This window comes from Coffea arabica, chromosome 3e (assembly GCF_036785885.1).
Source record: "Coffea arabica cultivar ET-39 chromosome 3e, Coffea Arabica ET-39 HiFi, whole genome shotgun sequence".
In the NCBI taxonomy this organism is placed as follows: Eukaryota; Viridiplantae; Streptophyta; class Magnoliopsida; order Gentianales; family Rubiaceae; genus Coffea; species Coffea arabica.
Window position 1 is genome coordinate 2,106,858 of NC_092315.1, and position 17,995 is coordinate 2,124,852.

A 17,995-nucleotide genomic window follows, 5' to 3' on the forward strand; every position below is an offset into this window, starting at 1 on the left:
TTAATGTGCCAAAGCTATGGATGATACAGTGACTTTACCAATTTACCCCTCACGAATATTTATAGCAATTGCTAGAAACTTTATTGAATTACAACAATATATTGTACTAATTGTGAAAAGTTAGAACAGGAAATAAATTCTTTAGGTTACGATGAGAAGACAAAATTTAACATTTACTGCAACACAAGTCTTAACTACAATTTAAATGCATCTACTCAAAAAAAAAAAGGAAAAATCGTTCAAAACGTCCCTCACATTTCACAAGATGACTTTTTTCGTCCCTCACTTTTAAAAGTGTAATTTTACGTTCCTTACAAATTCAAATTGACCAAATTTGGTCCCTACCTAGGTTTCTGACTAGTTTTTTGCCGGAATCCACCACGTGACTTGCATGTGATCATTTTTTAAGGGTAAAATTGTCAAATCAAATTTTTACATAATCTGATCCATAGTCCGTCACATTTCACAAAATGAATTTTTTGGTCCCTAACATTTTACAAAATGAATTGTTTCGTTCCTCACATTTTAAAAAATAAATTTTTCCATCCCTTATATTTTTCAAAATGAATTTTTTCATCCCTCATTCATTAATCATGTGTATGAATAGCTTTTTTTCTATAAACCCACGTATATATATATTTGATTTTATCCGAACACTACAAATAACAATGTATTTGATTTTTCTACCATCAAATGTTGTTTTTTTTTTCTTTTTTTGGTTAAAACTCCAAGTCTTGAAAGTTTGGATTTTATTTTATGCTTTAAAGACTTTATTATGTACTCTTAATTTTGTCCTTAAAAAACTCTCAGACAACAAGAATGAATGAGTTAGATGAAAAAGTATGTTGAAGCATATGCTTAACAGGCTAGGGATTTTTTCAAGTTCATTCTAGGTTAATGGATTAATCCCGTAGTATAGAATTTATGCCACAACTGTTATTATCGTCTGAAATACTAAACGGGTCAAGTAAATTGAGTTACCATACAAATAGTCGAATACTATAAATAGATGCGACCGATATCCATTGCTGCCTCGACTTGGCTCCACGGTTGTATGGGATTGTGTATGGAAACTTTTTCTTCTCAAAAAATTGGTCACATTACATTGCAAATTAAGTACCAAGTGCTTGCATTCGTTTGTGGCAAATCAATGCAAAGGAAACACTCGAGAAAAAAGCAAGAAGGTACCACAAACCATTTTTTTTTTTTCACCTAGCTATTACAAACAATCCTAACACTACGGGGAAAACAGATGCTCCTGGTGTCCTCATCAAAAGCAAAAGAAAGTTTCACGAGCACATGACTCAAGAATCACAAAATTCTGATCTAGTTTGCTACCCAGTTTCGCTAGTACATCTGCACACTTGTTGGCTTCGTGAAAGCCATGCCTGAGTCTAGCTTGCTGGAGCTGCGAAAGCAGCCGGCATCTGCAATCCATGATAGTAATTGGATGTAAGAAATGATCAGATCGAGTTGACAGTAGAGTTTAGAAGAGAAATAATGTCGGTGCAGTCAACTTCGACTTCTAGAAAGGAGATTTTCAGTGTCATAGCAATTATTAGCAAGTTGAAGTCCATTCCTAACGCCCCAAAACTCAGCTAAGATGTTAGATGCAATGCCTAACTTCCTGCTATATCCCTTAATCCAACAGCCAGAAGAATGACGAATGACACCCCCGGAGCCTGCTGTACTAGTGTTACTAAGAGCATAGCCATAAGAGTTGAGCTTGAACCAGCCAATAATGGGGGGAATCCACCTAATCAGAATTTGAGTTTTCCTGGAGGAAGAGGACCGAGAGTGGGGGACTAGTTGTGAGTGCAGGATTAAACTAGAAATTTCTTCTGGAAGGAAAAACGACAGAATCTGCAAATTTAATGCTCCATTAGCATCAAAGAGGTCAGCCACCATAAGCACCACACACCAGGATGGACTCGATCCTTTTCTTTTTCTTTTCTCTGTTCTGGAAACGTCAACATTTCATTCATGTATCAAAATTCAAAGCTATACAATGAAGGCAACTGCCTCGAATAAATCTGTGGACTTCTATCCTATCCACACTCGAAGAATTTCTTCCATTTAATGTCTTTGCTGAGTTGATGAGATGCAAAATTTGCAATTTTTTGTAACTATTACTATTTACTTCTTTACTTACATATGAGAATTAACAACGCACGAGTAATTTGCTGAGAGCTAGGATTTCATGTAAAGCAGTGTCGAGGATTGCAACTTCATCGAATAAAATAATATCATCAATTTTCACAGATTCAGAAGAGGTTACAGCATAAACCACGTAACAACAAGGCTCGAAAACAAAAAATCATGCAGGGTACACAGACTGTCAATAATATATATACACACACATATACATATAAAACACAGTACTATAAAAGAAACGACAATTCATTAATCCGTGGTATCTCACAAAAATATTTGCATTACATTAATTTCTCTTCCTGAAGAAACCCCAACTTGGCTTTTAAATTCTTGAAGTAAAGATGCATGAGCAATCTATTATACATGGACAACAGATGATGGATGAGTCCTAGCGGTGTTTGAAGAGCCACCATGATTTTTGTTTCTTCGATGGATGCTTCTTGCTGTTAGCAGCAGTCTTGTTTGAGTGCATGTAGTTGCAAGCTTTGTAAGCACCAATGCAGAGAATTCCTCCGGAAGCGTACAGGGCGATTCGGCCACCGACATTCAGGGCGCGAGAAACCATTCCTTCAACCGCTACAGCAGCCATCAGAAGTCAGAACAGACTGAGACTTGCTCGTCAAAGAAAACAATTAGTGGGAGCAAAAGATGTGGTGGTATTAATTAGTAGAGGCAAAGGTTACGTTTAGACTTATATATAATTGGAGATTCCAAGAGCTGCTCCTGTTTGGATTTGAGTGAAATCCGAACCCTTTCCTTCTCCTACTCCTACCCCTACTCCTACTACATTTAGGACTTAGGGACAAGAGTTGTTGTCCCAACAAAAAAATTGAGAGCTTCTCTTTTCATTAAACAAACAAAAAAAAAATAGTTTTATACATCCAAATGCTATGACGAATGAGTTTGGTTTAATCATTAACTAGTTTAAAGCTGTGTTAAATTAAATGAACTTTTACCGAGCCTAGTTAAATTCAACTTTCAAGCTCAAATGATCTAATTTATTTAAATTTGAATTTCAATATCTACGCTAATTGTGTCCATCTTCAAAATTTGCTAAATTAGTTAGAGAAGTTAAGGAATATACTTTCTTGTTTTGACTTTGATTTGATTAATGTAGGAATAACTTTGTATAATAAAAAGTTAATCCTTAATGTAGAAGCTTTGTAAGTATATATTTAATAACTTATGCTCTCTCCCTTATCCTTTACTGATTAGTAAAGCATTAATTTTCATATAGTACGTACTTATTGTATACTTATTTCGTTTTACATTGTGGATTTTGTTGAACAACAAATACTAATATTTTTCTTTATAAGTTTGAAACTAACTTTTCCCCTTAATATATGTAACATGCATCCATGCCTTCTTTTCATTTGTACTTAAAGCACGTTCCAATATATGTGTTGTGAATTATAAATGTATTTAACAAAATTATTCGTTAATAAAGTTTTTTTTTTATTTATTTAACTATCGTATAAAAGCATGATAGGAGTTGAGGAGGAGAATACGTGGTAGTTGTGGAAATTAAATTTTACATAATTAGTGGGTAATCTCAAAAGATAAACTATGTATTGATTGTAAGTAAGTTTTTCTAGAATATATTGGGACCAATTTATCCTAATAATTAAGTTTGATTAAAATCTTTAATAAGTGACACTACTGTGTGCTTACACTATATAAGATAATGATCCTTTCTCCCTATATAGTATATAATAAAAGATTTTTGTACATGTAAAATGCATCTACACGTTTTAATATAGAATGAATAAGATGTTAGATCAATAGCATGAAAAAAGTAATCTATTAACAATCAATGGCTGCAAATTGCCATTAAAAATAGCATCTTTTTTTTTTCTTTTTTTGGGTTGGTTGCGGGGGAGAGGGATCCTTTACTGTTTAGAAACACCGTATTTGGAGATAATAGGCTCTAAACCACCAACACTCGGCTTCACACAATGCATTTTGACAGAGACCAAATAACAAATATCCAAACTTTTGATGGTAACCACTAACAAGGGACAAAAGGATACAGGAGAACTACCAGCCAGACATGGAGAGAGGGAGAAGAAAGGAGAGAAAAGAAGCGAAAAGGGGAGGGAGGTCGATCGTGTGGTGTATCTTCGTCCTCAATGATTATTGTCTCCATCTCACCAGCAAAATGTCGTCACAGTTGCTTCATCGTCAAGCGGTTTTGCTTCACTGTTTACGTAACTTGGGTTGGGACCCGTTCAGCAAGTAAGTGTTTCAAAGCTCGGATTTGGGGCAGGAACGGTTATCAGTATGACCGTCCCTGCACGGTTAAAAATTTGTGCGGCTGAAAATTGGCCCTCAAAATTTTGTGCGGCTGAAATAACACCATGTAACTCGAAATCCGCGCCAAGTGTGGGGCCCATCACTATCTGTTGTGAAAATACATCCTGTGAAAAAAAAATTACGCGCAGTTGAACCAATGTTACGCGCAATTGAAATGAGCTAAAATTGGCAGGGACGGTTGCACCTGCAACCGTCCCTGCCCCGAGTCCAGCTCGGATCATACTACTATTTTAACCTGACAAATATTATCAATCAATCAATCATTAATAAGTGTTTGAAATTTGTAATGTTTTTTTAGCAGGAGATGAGTGAGATTTTCTTGAAGTAAAGAAAAAGAACCGGAAGAGAATGCGGTGATTTGACATTTTCCAAACATTTTTCCCAGGCTCCGTGATGCCATGCACCACCACTCCTCAATTAATCAAACCCAAAAATTTTTTTATTTATTTCGAGTACCTTAAAAAATTACAGAGAAATGGGCCTTCAGCATACTTTCGAGCACTAATTCAACACTTGCGTGTTTGAAAGAACAATTTAGCCTGGATAAATTCTGAACCTAAGAAAATACTATTAATAGGATTTCTTGCAGAAAACAGAAAAAAATAATTTTTGCCATATATAGTCCATATAATCTGTCCTTTGGTAAATCTAATCTAATAAAGACCAAAAGGTGCTGAGACGAATGCTGATACCTACGATTTACTGTTACATCAAATATTGAACTAGGAGTGGAAATGAGCCGAATTAATTAAGTAACTTGTGAATTTACTCATGTTGATCGAGTTTGAACTCAAGGTCAACACAAGTTTGAGCTCGATAAGGTCGAGCCTAATATGTAAAGTTTGAAAGGTGATTGAGTTTAATTGAATTCAATAAAGATCCACGCAATACACACACGGATATATATATATATATATATATTAGTGTGAAATGTCTATTTTGTTCTTTGTTTGAAATAATACAAGATATAAATTTATATGTTTTAAAGCTCGATTAGGATCGACCAATCTCGATTGAACTTGAATTAAACTCGATTGGACTTAATTTGCATGACTGCGAACTTGAGTTCAAGTAAAGCAAAAAAAAAGAAAATTTAAATTCAAACTCGAGCTTTTAAGTTTTTTTAACTCAAATTGAGTACGAGTAGGCTTGAATAGTGTACTGCTCGAATTTGACTGACGCACCCCTAGTGCCAAACTCATCTTGCATACATATTACATGGTTAAATGACTTGTGAAAACGTTCATTTTTGTGAAAATATGATTGAGTTTGGTGCAAGTTTACTTGATCAAATAGTTTGGTTAGCAAAATATCATTCGTTTGGTTGATTATTTTGGTAACAAAGTCGTTGTTTAAAAAAAATGCATAGCATTAACGATTCAACCGTTTGTTGATTGATCTAATTCCACACCAATCTCGACCAACCCTCTAATTTTAATCGCATGATATGTCAAGGAGCCAAATTGATTCAAAAGAATTAAGCTGTTAGTGTATTCAAATACTACTTACTTCTATGTTTTTGAAGAATTTTTTTTTTTTTTAAAAAAAGAAATAACACGCCATTAGTTTCATTTTGACAGAGTAGTAGTTTAACTTTTGGGCTGCACTTATCATCGAGTTGACTATAGCAGATTCAATTGCTACAACTTAATAACTGCCGTTGAATAATGGATCAACTTAAAACAAATGGTAGCCAAAAGATAATATGATTTTTTAGATTTTTGACTAATCTGCGACAACATGATAGTACCATCGACCAAATATTTTCTTCTTGTAATAAATGTGAAGTTTATTGATCGTGAAATATAAAGGAAGAAAACTAGTTATATTCCTATATTCTCCCTGCCCGAAGCCCGAACCCCGAAGCCCCTCATCCAAACCATATGGCTCTTAGGATTTCCAATAGTCGTCAATCATTTTGATTCTTCCTCTATGATTGACAAAGCAAAATGTTCCATCCAAATCACAAAAATTACCACCACCATCAAATTCATCAACCCATATCTGTTCATCCATCCCGATAAGGAAGAGGCATCACATTGGGCCTACTCATCTCCTCGTGTTTACGCCTGTAGTCAATCCCTCCCTTGAAGATTCCCAGCGTCTTCGTGTCACCACCTAACTCCACCACCCCCAGCAGCTGAGTGTTACAGCTGACCTGCCCAATTTTCGATTTTCACCACCCAACCAACCCCTTCTGCCCCTCAACCCCACCGCCAACCACTCGTTTCTGCTCCTCTGGATTCCCTTCTCTGCTAATTTTTTCTTCCAACAATCTTGGCGGCTTTTCATCAAACTCCAACAATCTTGGCGGCTTTTCATCAAACTCCAACAATCTTGGCGGCTTTTCATCAAACGCCTGATGGACAATTCAAGTTCACCATCAATTGCACCAATTTCGCCATCCCGCCATCAAACCCATCCTAAACCCCTGGACATGTCTAACGCCTCCATGATCTCGGCAATTCTAGAGGACCCCACCAACTCCTCCCTTTTCGATTGGTCCGATTTTCTGGACTTCAACATCGACGTCGAGCCTTTTGCGTCTGCTCCTTTTGCCGCCGATCAACAACAGCAGGAGGGACCCGTCTCGCCCTCGGATTCGGATCAAGTTTCACCTCTGGCGGAGGATCCGGGGCGGGTTAGGAAGAGGGACCCGAGGCTGGTTTGCTCGAATTTCTTGGCGGGTCGGGTTCCCTGTGCTTGCCCGGAGTTAGATGAGAAGTTGGAGCTGGAAGAGGTGACGGCCCTTGGCGAGCCGGGCAAAAAGAGACCCCGGACCGTCAGGGTTCCGGCAGGGTCTAATGCCCGCTGCCAAGTGACGGGGTGTGGAGCTGATATCAGTGAACTTAAAGGATATCATAAGCGGCACCGGGTTTGTTTGCAGTGCGCCAATGCTGGTGCTGTAGTTCTTGATGGGCAGAGTAAGAGATATTGTCAACAGTGTGGCAAGTAAGTTTAGCTTAAATTCCTGCCTGCTGTCTGGCTTATTATAATAGTTATTTGCTGCTCAAAGATGCAATTTTTTGGTGATGGGAGTGAAGATTTTAGCGGAACGCATAATTCGTTACGTTCATATGTTCATTAAATGCCTGGGAATATGCTGAAAAATGGCATCTATATGGGATCACATTAGGTTCATCAATTTTTAATTTTTTTGGTTTTTTTTTTTTGAGAAGTCGTGGAAAGAAATACGCGAAATGGGAAATTTGAGATGGAGGGGATGCATGGACTAGCAATTAGTATGAAAATGAAGTTTTAGTATGGAGGTGGAGTTGACGGTGAACATGACTAGTGGGATCATTTGAGGATTAATCATTTATGGTACACTTTATAGAGGAGTTTGCTGAATTTCGCTTTTATGTGATAACCGGGGAAACTAAATTTTACTGGACTTGAGTCGTTAATATTGGCAGTTGGCACCATGGATTATTGATGTTGGTGTTGTAAGGTGTTCTCCTCATTCCTGAATGAGCATTTCCTTCTACTGTTGCACCATTATAAGTATTTAGGTAATAGGTGAAAATTGCATTCATGTTTGGTTGCACCTACTACAAGACACATGGAATGAGGACCTAATGACCTTAATTGATCTTAGCTGAAATAGGATCCAAAGTAAATGAATGTAGTTGACGAGACATTTATTACTGATGACAAAGTTATGCAGTTCAAATTTAAGCTTCTCCTTAGACATTTAAACAAGGATAGGGACTTTCAAAATAAGCTGGGAGTTAGTGGCTTAGTAGTGATAATACGCCAGATGGGGTGAAAGAAATGATTGATAGTAATTGGCAATACAAACCCAGAGGCGGTTGGGGTGGGGGGAGGGGATGAAAAGTTATTACTACGAGAAAAGGCAATAGAAAATTGGTGGTGATACTCAGGGTTTGTTTTCATTTGTTTAAAATAAGCTGATTATGACTTTGCTAAAGTTGTTAGTTATTTTAAGCTTTTGTTTTTTGCTTTTTTTTTTTCAACTAGTGATTTGGTCTGTTTAAGAGGAAGAAAAAGATGATTTTGAAAAGCACCTTGCGATGCTCCTATTATTAAGGGTTCAGTTTGAGATGTAGTCATGCCAAAGGAGTCTTCAGTGAACTGACGTAGAGTGCTTCTAGAATTACAGCTCCATACTGCAGCTCCAGTTTTTAAAACAACGCAGACATTTGAAACTGTTTTTGTCAGATGACTTCAAATATTAACCATTTTCCCCACTTTTTCAGATACATTGCTCTCCTGATTAGTTGTTGATTCCATGGCTAAAATCGACTTTGTTCTTACACTTTGGGATATTATCTGATCAATTTTCGTTCAATACAGTTAATTATTATTTTTTTATATCTAAATTTCCATGAACATTGAGAACTCATCTTGTTATGATGCTTTTGTGCTCTGCGTACATAAGTTTTCTAGTCTCTGCTTAGTTAAGAGCGTATATTACTTCAGCCATAATTTTCAGATTGTTATTTGTTTAATCTGTGCATGTTAACTTTATATCTATGAATTGTCCAGTTTCCCTCCTTTTTTTTCTTTTATTTTGAGCTAGAGACAACCAGACTTAGACTTTTTGGAATTTTAAAACTAATTAGATTTCATGTTTTTTGTCTTCCAATTGACTCGAGTCATCAGTTAACAACGGAATTTGTTTTGAAGGTTTCATATTTTATCTGATTTTGATGAGGGCAAGCGTAGCTGTAGAAGGAAATTAGAGCGTCACAATAATAGACGACGAAGGAAACCCAATGATCCTAAAGGCACTGTTGAAACGGAACATCAGCAGACCACTGTGGCCGAAGATGTTAGCGGTGATGATGATGCAGGAAAAGGTATTATAGTTTTGAACCCACTTGTTAGAAGCATGAAAACCCCTGCTGTGTTTCTGCATTTTAAATATGCCGTTTGTGGTGCTAATCTTGTGGCTCGTCCTGTTATAGACTGGTCAATGGCAACAACACCGATTCAACACTGACAAATAAATACAGAAAAGCACTTGATTTTTCTATCTTGCAATGTCCCTCTTTCAATTCTTCCTATGCTTGCATCATGCAACATAGCTGTTTATTTTTTTCATGGCCTAAAAGAATTTTGCATGACACAGATGGCATTTGCTTGAGTAGTGAAAATGCAGAGAAGGAAACATTGTTGGAATCTGAAGGGCAACAGTCAACACTCTGCTCAGCTCATGATTCACAAAATATTCAGAACAATAGCATTGTAACTTCTGGTTCTTATGGTGACACCCAGATCTACGGAGAGAAAGAAAATCCTAAATACAGTCGCTCCCCGTCTTTCTGTGACAACAAAAATGCATTTTCTTCTGTGGTTGGTTTTCGTCAACTTTGTTGCTTAACGTCATGTACCTCCAAATTCTTCTTGCGAGCTTACTGAGTTAGTGTTTCCTGGTCTTGTGTTTGTTGTAGTGTCCTACTGGTCGCATCTCTTTCAAGCTTTATGATTGGAATCCTGCAGAATTTCCTCGACGACTCCGGCACCAAGTATTAAAGGATTATTATTACAGTTTAGTATATAAGTGCGAGGATGATGCATATTTCTGCAAAAGTATGTTACAATTTACTTGACTAAGGGCTGAATGTTCCTTGCAGATATTTCAATGGTTAGCTAGCATGCCTGTTGAATTGGAGGGATACATCCGCCCTGGCTGTACAATATTGACAGTGTTCATTGCAATGCCCAAGTTTATGTGGGTTAAGGTAGTGTATATGAAGTTTCACCCTATTGTCTTTGTCGTTATTTAACATCAACAAAGTTTAAAAATCAATAGCACACTAACTTTACTGAAAGATTAATTGCCTTTTTTTATCTGAACCTCTTTTTTTTTATGATAGATCACATTGTGCATTGATAATTCACTCGTTAACTCCTGTGAATGCTCTGCATTTAACATCGCAGGGTTATGGCCTCAGGAATTTGATGTCCTGGGTTCAAATCCACCCTTCCCCTTCCCTCCTTTTTAAATCCCACCCTTCCGTGCTATAAAAAATAAATAATTAAAAAAATCACTGAGTTATGGCCATGCTTTTTTATCCAGGTTGTGGATTCAAATGTCTAATTGATAGGACTTTTCCTTAATCTAACTCCTGCATTTAATTGCATTGAGCAGTTATCCGAGAAGCCAGCTGAGTGCTTGCACAACTTGGTTCTCTCTCCTGGAAGCATGCTATCTGGCCGGGACACTTTTCATATTTATCTTAACAACATGATATTCCGTGTGATAAAAGGTAACTTGTCAGTTTAGATGTCATTTGCGATGGACCATCATATTTTACTTGCCATGTACTCATTTCCCTTGCAGTACTGCTTGTAAGGTATCCAAGGATTAACTACTATTTTGCCTTTTGATGGTTATGATCATGGCTACTATCTTTCACAAGACCATGGAGTAATTATTGGCTGACTCAGGGGTACTGCTATCAGTTGTCTCTGTGGCATACAACTTTGAACCACATGAAATTTTTAGGTCACACATTTTTTAAATGTAATAGATATTTACTTCACGTGGAACTTTTTTCTTAAATTTGCATTTGCACAAATTTCAAATTGCTTTGATATAATCCTTCATCATATAACACGGACAAAGATGTTAAGGGATTCTTGGTTCTGTCATAAAAAATATCATCTGTTTTCAGAACCCTGTCAAAAATAGGAAATAATCAAAGCCGGAAGTTGTTGTATGTGGAACTATAATCTCAAAATCAAGGTTAGGTTACTATTCTTAATCAGGATGACCTTTGTTATGTGGCTGCGATTTCCTATTTTAGAATGGTAGACCAGTATCCTTTAATATCAGGGTTTATTGCTATTGTACTTATAGAAGCAACCCTAGGAGTCTGACTCCTAAAACCTGAACTATACATATTGTAGTTCTTTGGCAAGGATATGGTTCTTTAAACCAGGACTTCATCAAGCTATAAAATCCTTGAATTTGCAGTAATTGTTCATTTAATTGTGTATTGAAACAGGTGGAAGTTCTCTCTTCAAAGTTAAGGTTAATGAGCAGGCTCCAAAGCTCCATCATGTTCATCCTACATGCTTTGAGGCTGGAAAGCCAATGGAGTTTGTTGCCTGTGGAAGTAACCTTCTTCCGTCTAAACTTCGGTATGTCACTGCAGCTTTACTTAAAGAGATAGTAGTAAAACTGTTTCTCTGCACTCATCTTGGACAATCACTCATATAATTATGCTAAGGCCAAATTATAAGGTGGAAAGATAACTGCTTCTAGTTTTGCCTCAGCCGGTTTGTGTGATGTAAGTTTATGTATTTTGATGTTTGTAGTTTCAAGGATAATACATGTGCTAGGGGTTTGAGAAAATACAAAGCTCCTTTTAAGAACAAGTATGATTGAAGCATGTGAGAGAACAGAAGGATTCATTTATTTAGTGGTTTTATTGAAGCCAAAAAGCTGCATCTTCACTAAAGTACCTTTAATATGCTGTTTCAAAGTGACTATGTAATTGCCTATGAATGTAGAATGTCAGCAAAGCGATGGTATAACTGTTGGTCGTACCATGCTTGCTTCGGTTCTTTTTGGAGATTATATGAATATAATGTGTGTTGTCCATGCAGGTTCCTTGTATCTTTCACGGGAAAATATCTAGCCCATGATCTTTGTGTTTCATCATCATGCGGTAAGACTGAAGGGGATGCTGGTAGCCTAAACCATCATTCATTCAAGATATCTGTTCCTCAAACAGAACCTGGAATCTTTGGCCCTGCATTTGTTGAGGTAGAACTTCCTGTAAATCCTCTTTATAAATGACTGGACAATTGTATGTCTTAATATGTATCTATAGTTTTCTGATCATGACTTTCTTATTAAGAATACTTTGAGAAAAGATATAAATTCTACTTCTGATTATAGGCCCATTATTGTGGCTATACTAGGACTACTTATTTTGGAAATGCAAGAGGTTTTCTGAACTGAAATTTAGGTCCTTGAAACTTGTCTTTGTAGGTTGAGAATGAATTTGGCCTTTCGAATTTTATTCCTGTCCTTATCGGCGACAAAGAAATTTGTGCAGAAATGAATATAATGCAGCAAAGATTTGCTGCTAAACCATGTATTAAAGGACTACAGCTTTCGGCTACTAGTTCATGTGGAGTTTCTGACTTGAGACAAACAGAATTTTCAGAATTTATTATGGATGTAGCATGGTCACTGAAGAAGCCTGTCATGAAATCATCTACGCCATTTCTCACATCTGTGCAGATCAAAAGGTTTACTAATCTTTTGAATTTTCTAATAGAAAATGAGTCTACTGCCATACTGGACAGAGTGGTGTATTATACGAGAGTTTTGATCGACAATAATTTTGTTGCAACCAACATCACTGATGCTGATATGGAGCACTTGTGGATGAATTTGGACAAGGCAAGAGACATACTTTATCAGAAATTGCAACGAAATGAACATCAATTAAATAATTCAAGAAAGTTTTTGCTAGGGGAAAGGTCTTTCAATCGAACCTCCCTGGATCATATGTCATCTGTTGCAACATCAAACAGCCAGGTGAAGGCTTTTTCCACTGCCCCTAAATGGTTGTGGGTCATTTATGATCATTTAGGCGATTGATTACTGTGTCATCAAATTTGAAGGTTATGACTATCTGCTTATAATTGGATGTTGCCCTGTTAATTTTTCATGAACTTTTTGATGTCTTGGAGTACACTGGAGTCGACATTTTGAAAGCTGGACTCTTTTTTCCAAACATCCAAATTTTGAGTTTTGCACCAAGACTGGTGGAACTTCTTTATTCTTTTCCTTTTTGTTATTTTTCATGTTTTTTCCCTTCTGGGTACAGATTCCTGTCTAGACTCTAAGCAGCTGGAGCCTGTCCACTGGTGTCCTTTTCTATGCTGATTAAACATGTTTTCATTTTTCTGAACGAGACATTGACTTTGAAATTGCAGGGTGAGGAGGTAACAAGTAAGGCAAAGTTAACTGCTAGAGTGGACATATCTTCTCACGAGGGAGGAACAACGGTCCCTCTTCTGACCGGAGAGGTGGTCATGAGAGTAAATGTTAGTGAACGTCCGGGAAAATCTTGCAGTCCTTTGTTGATTAAAACGGGATTTTCCTCTCGGCCTCTCATTTTTGCTTTAACCGCTGCTACTGTGTGTATTGGACTCTGTGCTGTCCTCTTCCACCCTGAGAAGGTTGGTGAAGTAGCCACGACTATTCGGAAGTGTTTGGAACAGAATTCGTAGTGTTGCAAGTTGCTCCAATCCAGAGCAAGTGTACCGAAATGTAGATGGAATGATACCGCAATGTACAGTAAAGATTTAGGGATTAAGGTGATTAATCACAAGGTGGTGAATGTTATATTCTTGCTTTGATGCTCGAAGTTGAGCTGGCTGTGGAATATGCAGCATTTGTATGGTTTTGGATGCACCCAACAAGTTGAAATAGTACTCAGGATGGCATGGAAACCGACGGTACATGGTTTCAATTGTTGGACGGATTGTTTTCCCTTGAAAAGACAGCTGGGTGTATCCATGATGCTCTTGTATTTTGTTCTTAAACGTTGTACCAATAGTAGATTTCTCTTTTTTTCTGTATCAAGTTTTGGTAGAATAGAAATGTTTATGTTTTTACGGTCCTAGCTACTCGGTTCATGACATAAAAATAATTTCTAGTGTCACTTAATAGTGTGTTCTTTACTTGGAACTGTGAGTAGCTTCATTATTTATTTATTTATTTATTTATGTTCTGTATTGATTATGGGGAATATATATAATTTTCCTAATACTCTTGTATCCCTGAAATTCGAATACTTGGCTGTCCAAATTTCCTTTTAAAGATTTGAATTTCTGCAATTTCATATGAAGTTTTGGCTGTTCAATTTGACTGGCACAGGAACAAGGATTTCTTTTGCTTTAAGAACTCGATAGCACTTATGAAAGGAACCCTGAAAGCTAATGATAATAATCATAGTAATTATAGATGCCTTAAAAAGAAAGAAAAGGGAAAAAAAATTCAGCACAGAACTTTGATGAACGAGTTCATGTGCTTCTGAACTTTGATTACTAATACCAGAACATATTTTCTCCTCTCCTTCGTATTTGCGGCTGGCATCTCACCTATTGTTCCCTTCTCTGGGATTCAGAGCTTTAGCTGGCCAAAATGTTTGGTCCAAATATGGTTGGGTTTGGGCTCATTTGTATGTTTAGACATACATGAATTTCACATGCTCAAAATATTTTTGGGAAAATCGTTCAAAACTATTTTTTCCGCGCATCGCTTTATGTACATAAAAGAAAGAATGCAACTACTGAAAAAACTAAACGCAAGCTTGAGTGGTCCGTGTGTGTTTGGATAGTCGATTATTTGCACAAATTTATTTGTTTACATCATAAATATATTTTTAATTATCTTTTTATTTTACAGATATTACATTAAGAAAGCGTTACTGTAAAAAACTTATCTCAAATAATTTACTATCCAAATTGTTTCCAACCTCGAAATTTTACTTTATTTATTTATATTTATTGTCATTATTATTGTTGTTGTTGTTGGTTCCATAGATAGCGTGTCATTGTCAAGATATGAGCAAGTAAACACATGAATTTGTTCACAACAAGAGACTTTAGCTAAACTTGGCTTTGTGTCCTTGCCTAAACTCTAATGTCGCCAAAAAGTAACATTATTGCCAATTCAAGTCATCTATCTGTTCTCATGGATTCAAAGCTCAAGCAATTGATATGCCCATCGAATCTTAAGAATGCACGTATTAAGTTCACTAATTTAATACACCGATAATTGGAAGACAACTTGGTATTTAATTTGTTTTCCACACACCCCCACCACCCCCCGTGGAAATGGGGCAGGGACGGTCAGCAGTTTGACCGTCCCTGAACGGTTAATGGCCACGATCTGGTCTCAAAAATTTGTGCGGCTGAGATTACAAGTTGTAACTCGATTTTCAAGTCATGTGTGGGTCCCACAAAAATTTACTCTAAAGTTACGCGATGTGCAATAAAAGTTATACGATGTACAAAGAAAGTTACGCGCAGTTGAAAATGGCCAAAATCGTCCGTGCCCCCCGTGCAACCGTCCCTCCCCCCCCCCCAACAATAATTGGAAGACAACTTGGTATGCCCATCAGTGATGGTGCAGTAAAGAAAGATTGACGTCATGATTACTTCCTGCATCTCTCGCAAATGATTTTGTGACACAAAAGTCCATGCAACGTTGTTACAGAAAGTTCAGAAACTAGCTAGCTAGAGCTAAGATGGGAGCGTGGTGTTATCAGTTATGTCATCTCTGAAAGATCTTGGACTCCGGAAGGTACTAATAAGTCTAATCTAACAATATGCTGGGCCCTTATATGCCCCCAACTCAAATGTCTTTCGGCCAACTGTGATGGACATTGAACATACACAAAAAGAAAAAAAAAAAAAAAGGTGGTTCTTGTTATTCTCAGAATTGAAAAGTTGGTCCATGCTTTCAGGGGATGGATTTGGCCACTATTGGGGCCCAGCCAACTCTGGAATTTGGTTTATTTCTTGTCTTGATTTAAAATGGCAACTTTGGACCTCCTTCACTTAATTTTTAACAATTCCCCACAATTTCATCTGAATTTTTTTTTTGATATTGCCGTCCTTATATCCATATTTAATTTAAATTATGAAACTACCGGGCATATTAATTTGTAAGTCTGAACTCCAAGTTCTTGAGTATCAAGACAATGAACCATTAGTTAAATAAACTGTTCACTGCACGGGTCGTCGGATAGGCATAAAAAGAGTAATTAGATGAATGCAGGAAATCAAGAAATAGGCCCGTTTGAGTTGCTATTTTACCCGGGATAGGCATAAAAAGAGTACTTAGATGAATGCAGGAAATCAAGAAATAGGCCCGTTTGAGTTGCTATTTTCTGGAGTATTCGTAAAAAAAAAAATTATTATTATAGTGATTTAACGTATATAACTTAAAATGGTAATCAAAAAATGTGTTTATATAAGACATAAAAACCTTGATTTTGGCATTGATCGATGCAGTACTGTAAAATTATGGCATGCTTGCTAAATTCTGTATAACTTAGTGTTCATTCTAAAGGGATGATGTTTATTTTCTTGTAGCAAGTTGATCCACTTGTTTGCTATTTTCTGGAGCCTTTGTAAAAAATAAAAAGAAGTATTGTAGCGGTTCAACTTATATAATATAAAATGGTGATTGAAAAATGTGTTCATATAAAACATAAAAAACTTGATTTTGCCATTGATAGATGCAGTGCTGTAAAATTATGGCAAACTTACTAAATTCTGTATAACTTAGGTCCCGTTTGGCAAGTGAGTTTTTTGGGTGTTTGTCTAAAACTTTACTATAACCTATTGTAGAAGTTTTTAAAAAATTTTTTTGGGTTTTTCGAGGTCACAGTAGCTAAAGTTTTTAAAAAACTTGTAGCAGACAAACTTGACAAAAAACTCAAGTGCCAAACAGGGCCTTAGTGTTCATTCTAAAGGGATGATGTTTATTTTCTTGTAGCAGGTTGATCCACTTGTTTGGTTCTAGTTTATCTTCTTTTTTTTCCTTTTTTTTTTTTTTTTTTGTCTTCGACAAACAATTTATTTGGTGTTACCACTTGCCAAGCCCATTCCCTTTCAAAATTTGTTCTGTGGTGCTCACGTCATAAATTCGAAATTGACAATGCTTAATATTCATATGAGATGAGATGTGACCAAAGTAGTTAGACCTGTACGACAGCCTCACACGAAGACAAAAGGATTCTGTGGCACTGATCATCTTAACGTTGAATAGTAAGCAAATCATTGACCGCCAAGTAGGATCTGAGTAATCCAAGGATTTTCTCTAATAAAATAGACAATAATGATAATACTATTTCCACTATTTTCTAAGCCAGCCCATTTTCCTAATAGAAGTAAATTGATCAAATGGTCCTCAAAAAAAGAATCCAATGTCTTCTACTTCTTAAATCTTGATCATTTGTTTTCTGTTTAGGACTTAGTAATTTGTTGAGTTTACAATTCCTCCCACTTTACCAGGCAATTTAACCCTTCCTGACTTTGTAATTTATCATATCATATGTTTAAAGGGCCTGTTCTAAATTGAATGAGTAAATGGGGTGCTGAAACCACACTTTGAAATATTGAATTTTGTCAAATTCAGTTTCACTAATTTATTTTTTACCTTTGCTATTCCGGTAGATTGTATTTGGAGCTTTTTAAAGGAATTAAACTTTGCATGTGGAAAAACCCTTTTTTTAATTTTTATAATCATAAAAACATTTGCACTGAGCCTTTTACTATATATATATTTTTTTCCTTTGTTAATAAATTTGTTCAATTCTTACTTGTAACTTTTCTGTCCTTTAGCATCGATTAAAAAAAAGTTGGGAGACCGAAAGGATTGTATACAATAATATAAACCTCTATAAGAGATTTGTTCAAAAGAAAAAAAAAAAGGCTTTTAAGTAGATATTTATATAACTTTTTTTTTTTTGATATAACTTAAAAGAAAGTATCTGGGAAGGTTATATAATTACAATATAGT

At 36.3% G+C, this 17,995-nt stretch overlaps 1 protein-coding gene across 2 annotated transcripts; it reads left to right on the forward strand.

Annotated features, from left to right (window-relative positions):
* The first annotated feature begins 6,622 nt into the window (after positions 1–6,622).
* Positions 6,623–14,149, forward strand: LOC113738158 (squamosa promoter-binding-like protein 7). Of its 2 annotated transcripts, none has more exons than XM_027265360.2 (10): positions 6,623–7,419; positions 9,118–9,290; positions 9,563–9,786; positions 9,885–9,959; positions 10,068–10,175; positions 10,586–10,703; positions 11,445–11,580; positions 12,049–12,208; positions 12,437–12,991; positions 13,393–14,149. In XM_027265360.2, the coding sequence occupies exons 1-10, from the start codon at positions 6,830–6,832 to the stop codon at positions 13,687–13,689; spliced, it is 2,436 nt and encodes an 811-aa protein (XP_027121161.1). In that variant the 5' UTR covers positions 6,623–6,829; the 3' UTR covers positions 13,690–14,149. The 2 variants fall into 2 exon arrangements, with proteins under 2 accessions (XP_027121161.1, XP_071940329.1); XM_072084228.1 differs by having other exon boundaries at positions 12,437–13,077; positions 13,393–13,524.
* Positions 14,150–17,995: the final 3,846 nt, after the last annotated feature.

Coding starts and splice junctions, on each gene's coding strand:
- LOC113738158 (XM_027265360.2), top strand. CDS start 6,830: ATGGACAATTCAAGTTCACCATCAATTGCACCAATTTCGCCATCCCGC. Junction 11,581..12,048: donor CTTCTTCCGTCTAAACTTCG/GTATGTCACTGC, acceptor TTGTCCATGCAG/GTTCCTTGTATCTTTCACGG. Junction 12,209..12,436: donor TTGGCCCTGCATTTGTTGAG/GTAGAACTTCCT, acceptor TTGTCTTTGTAG/GTTGAGAATGAATTTGGCCT.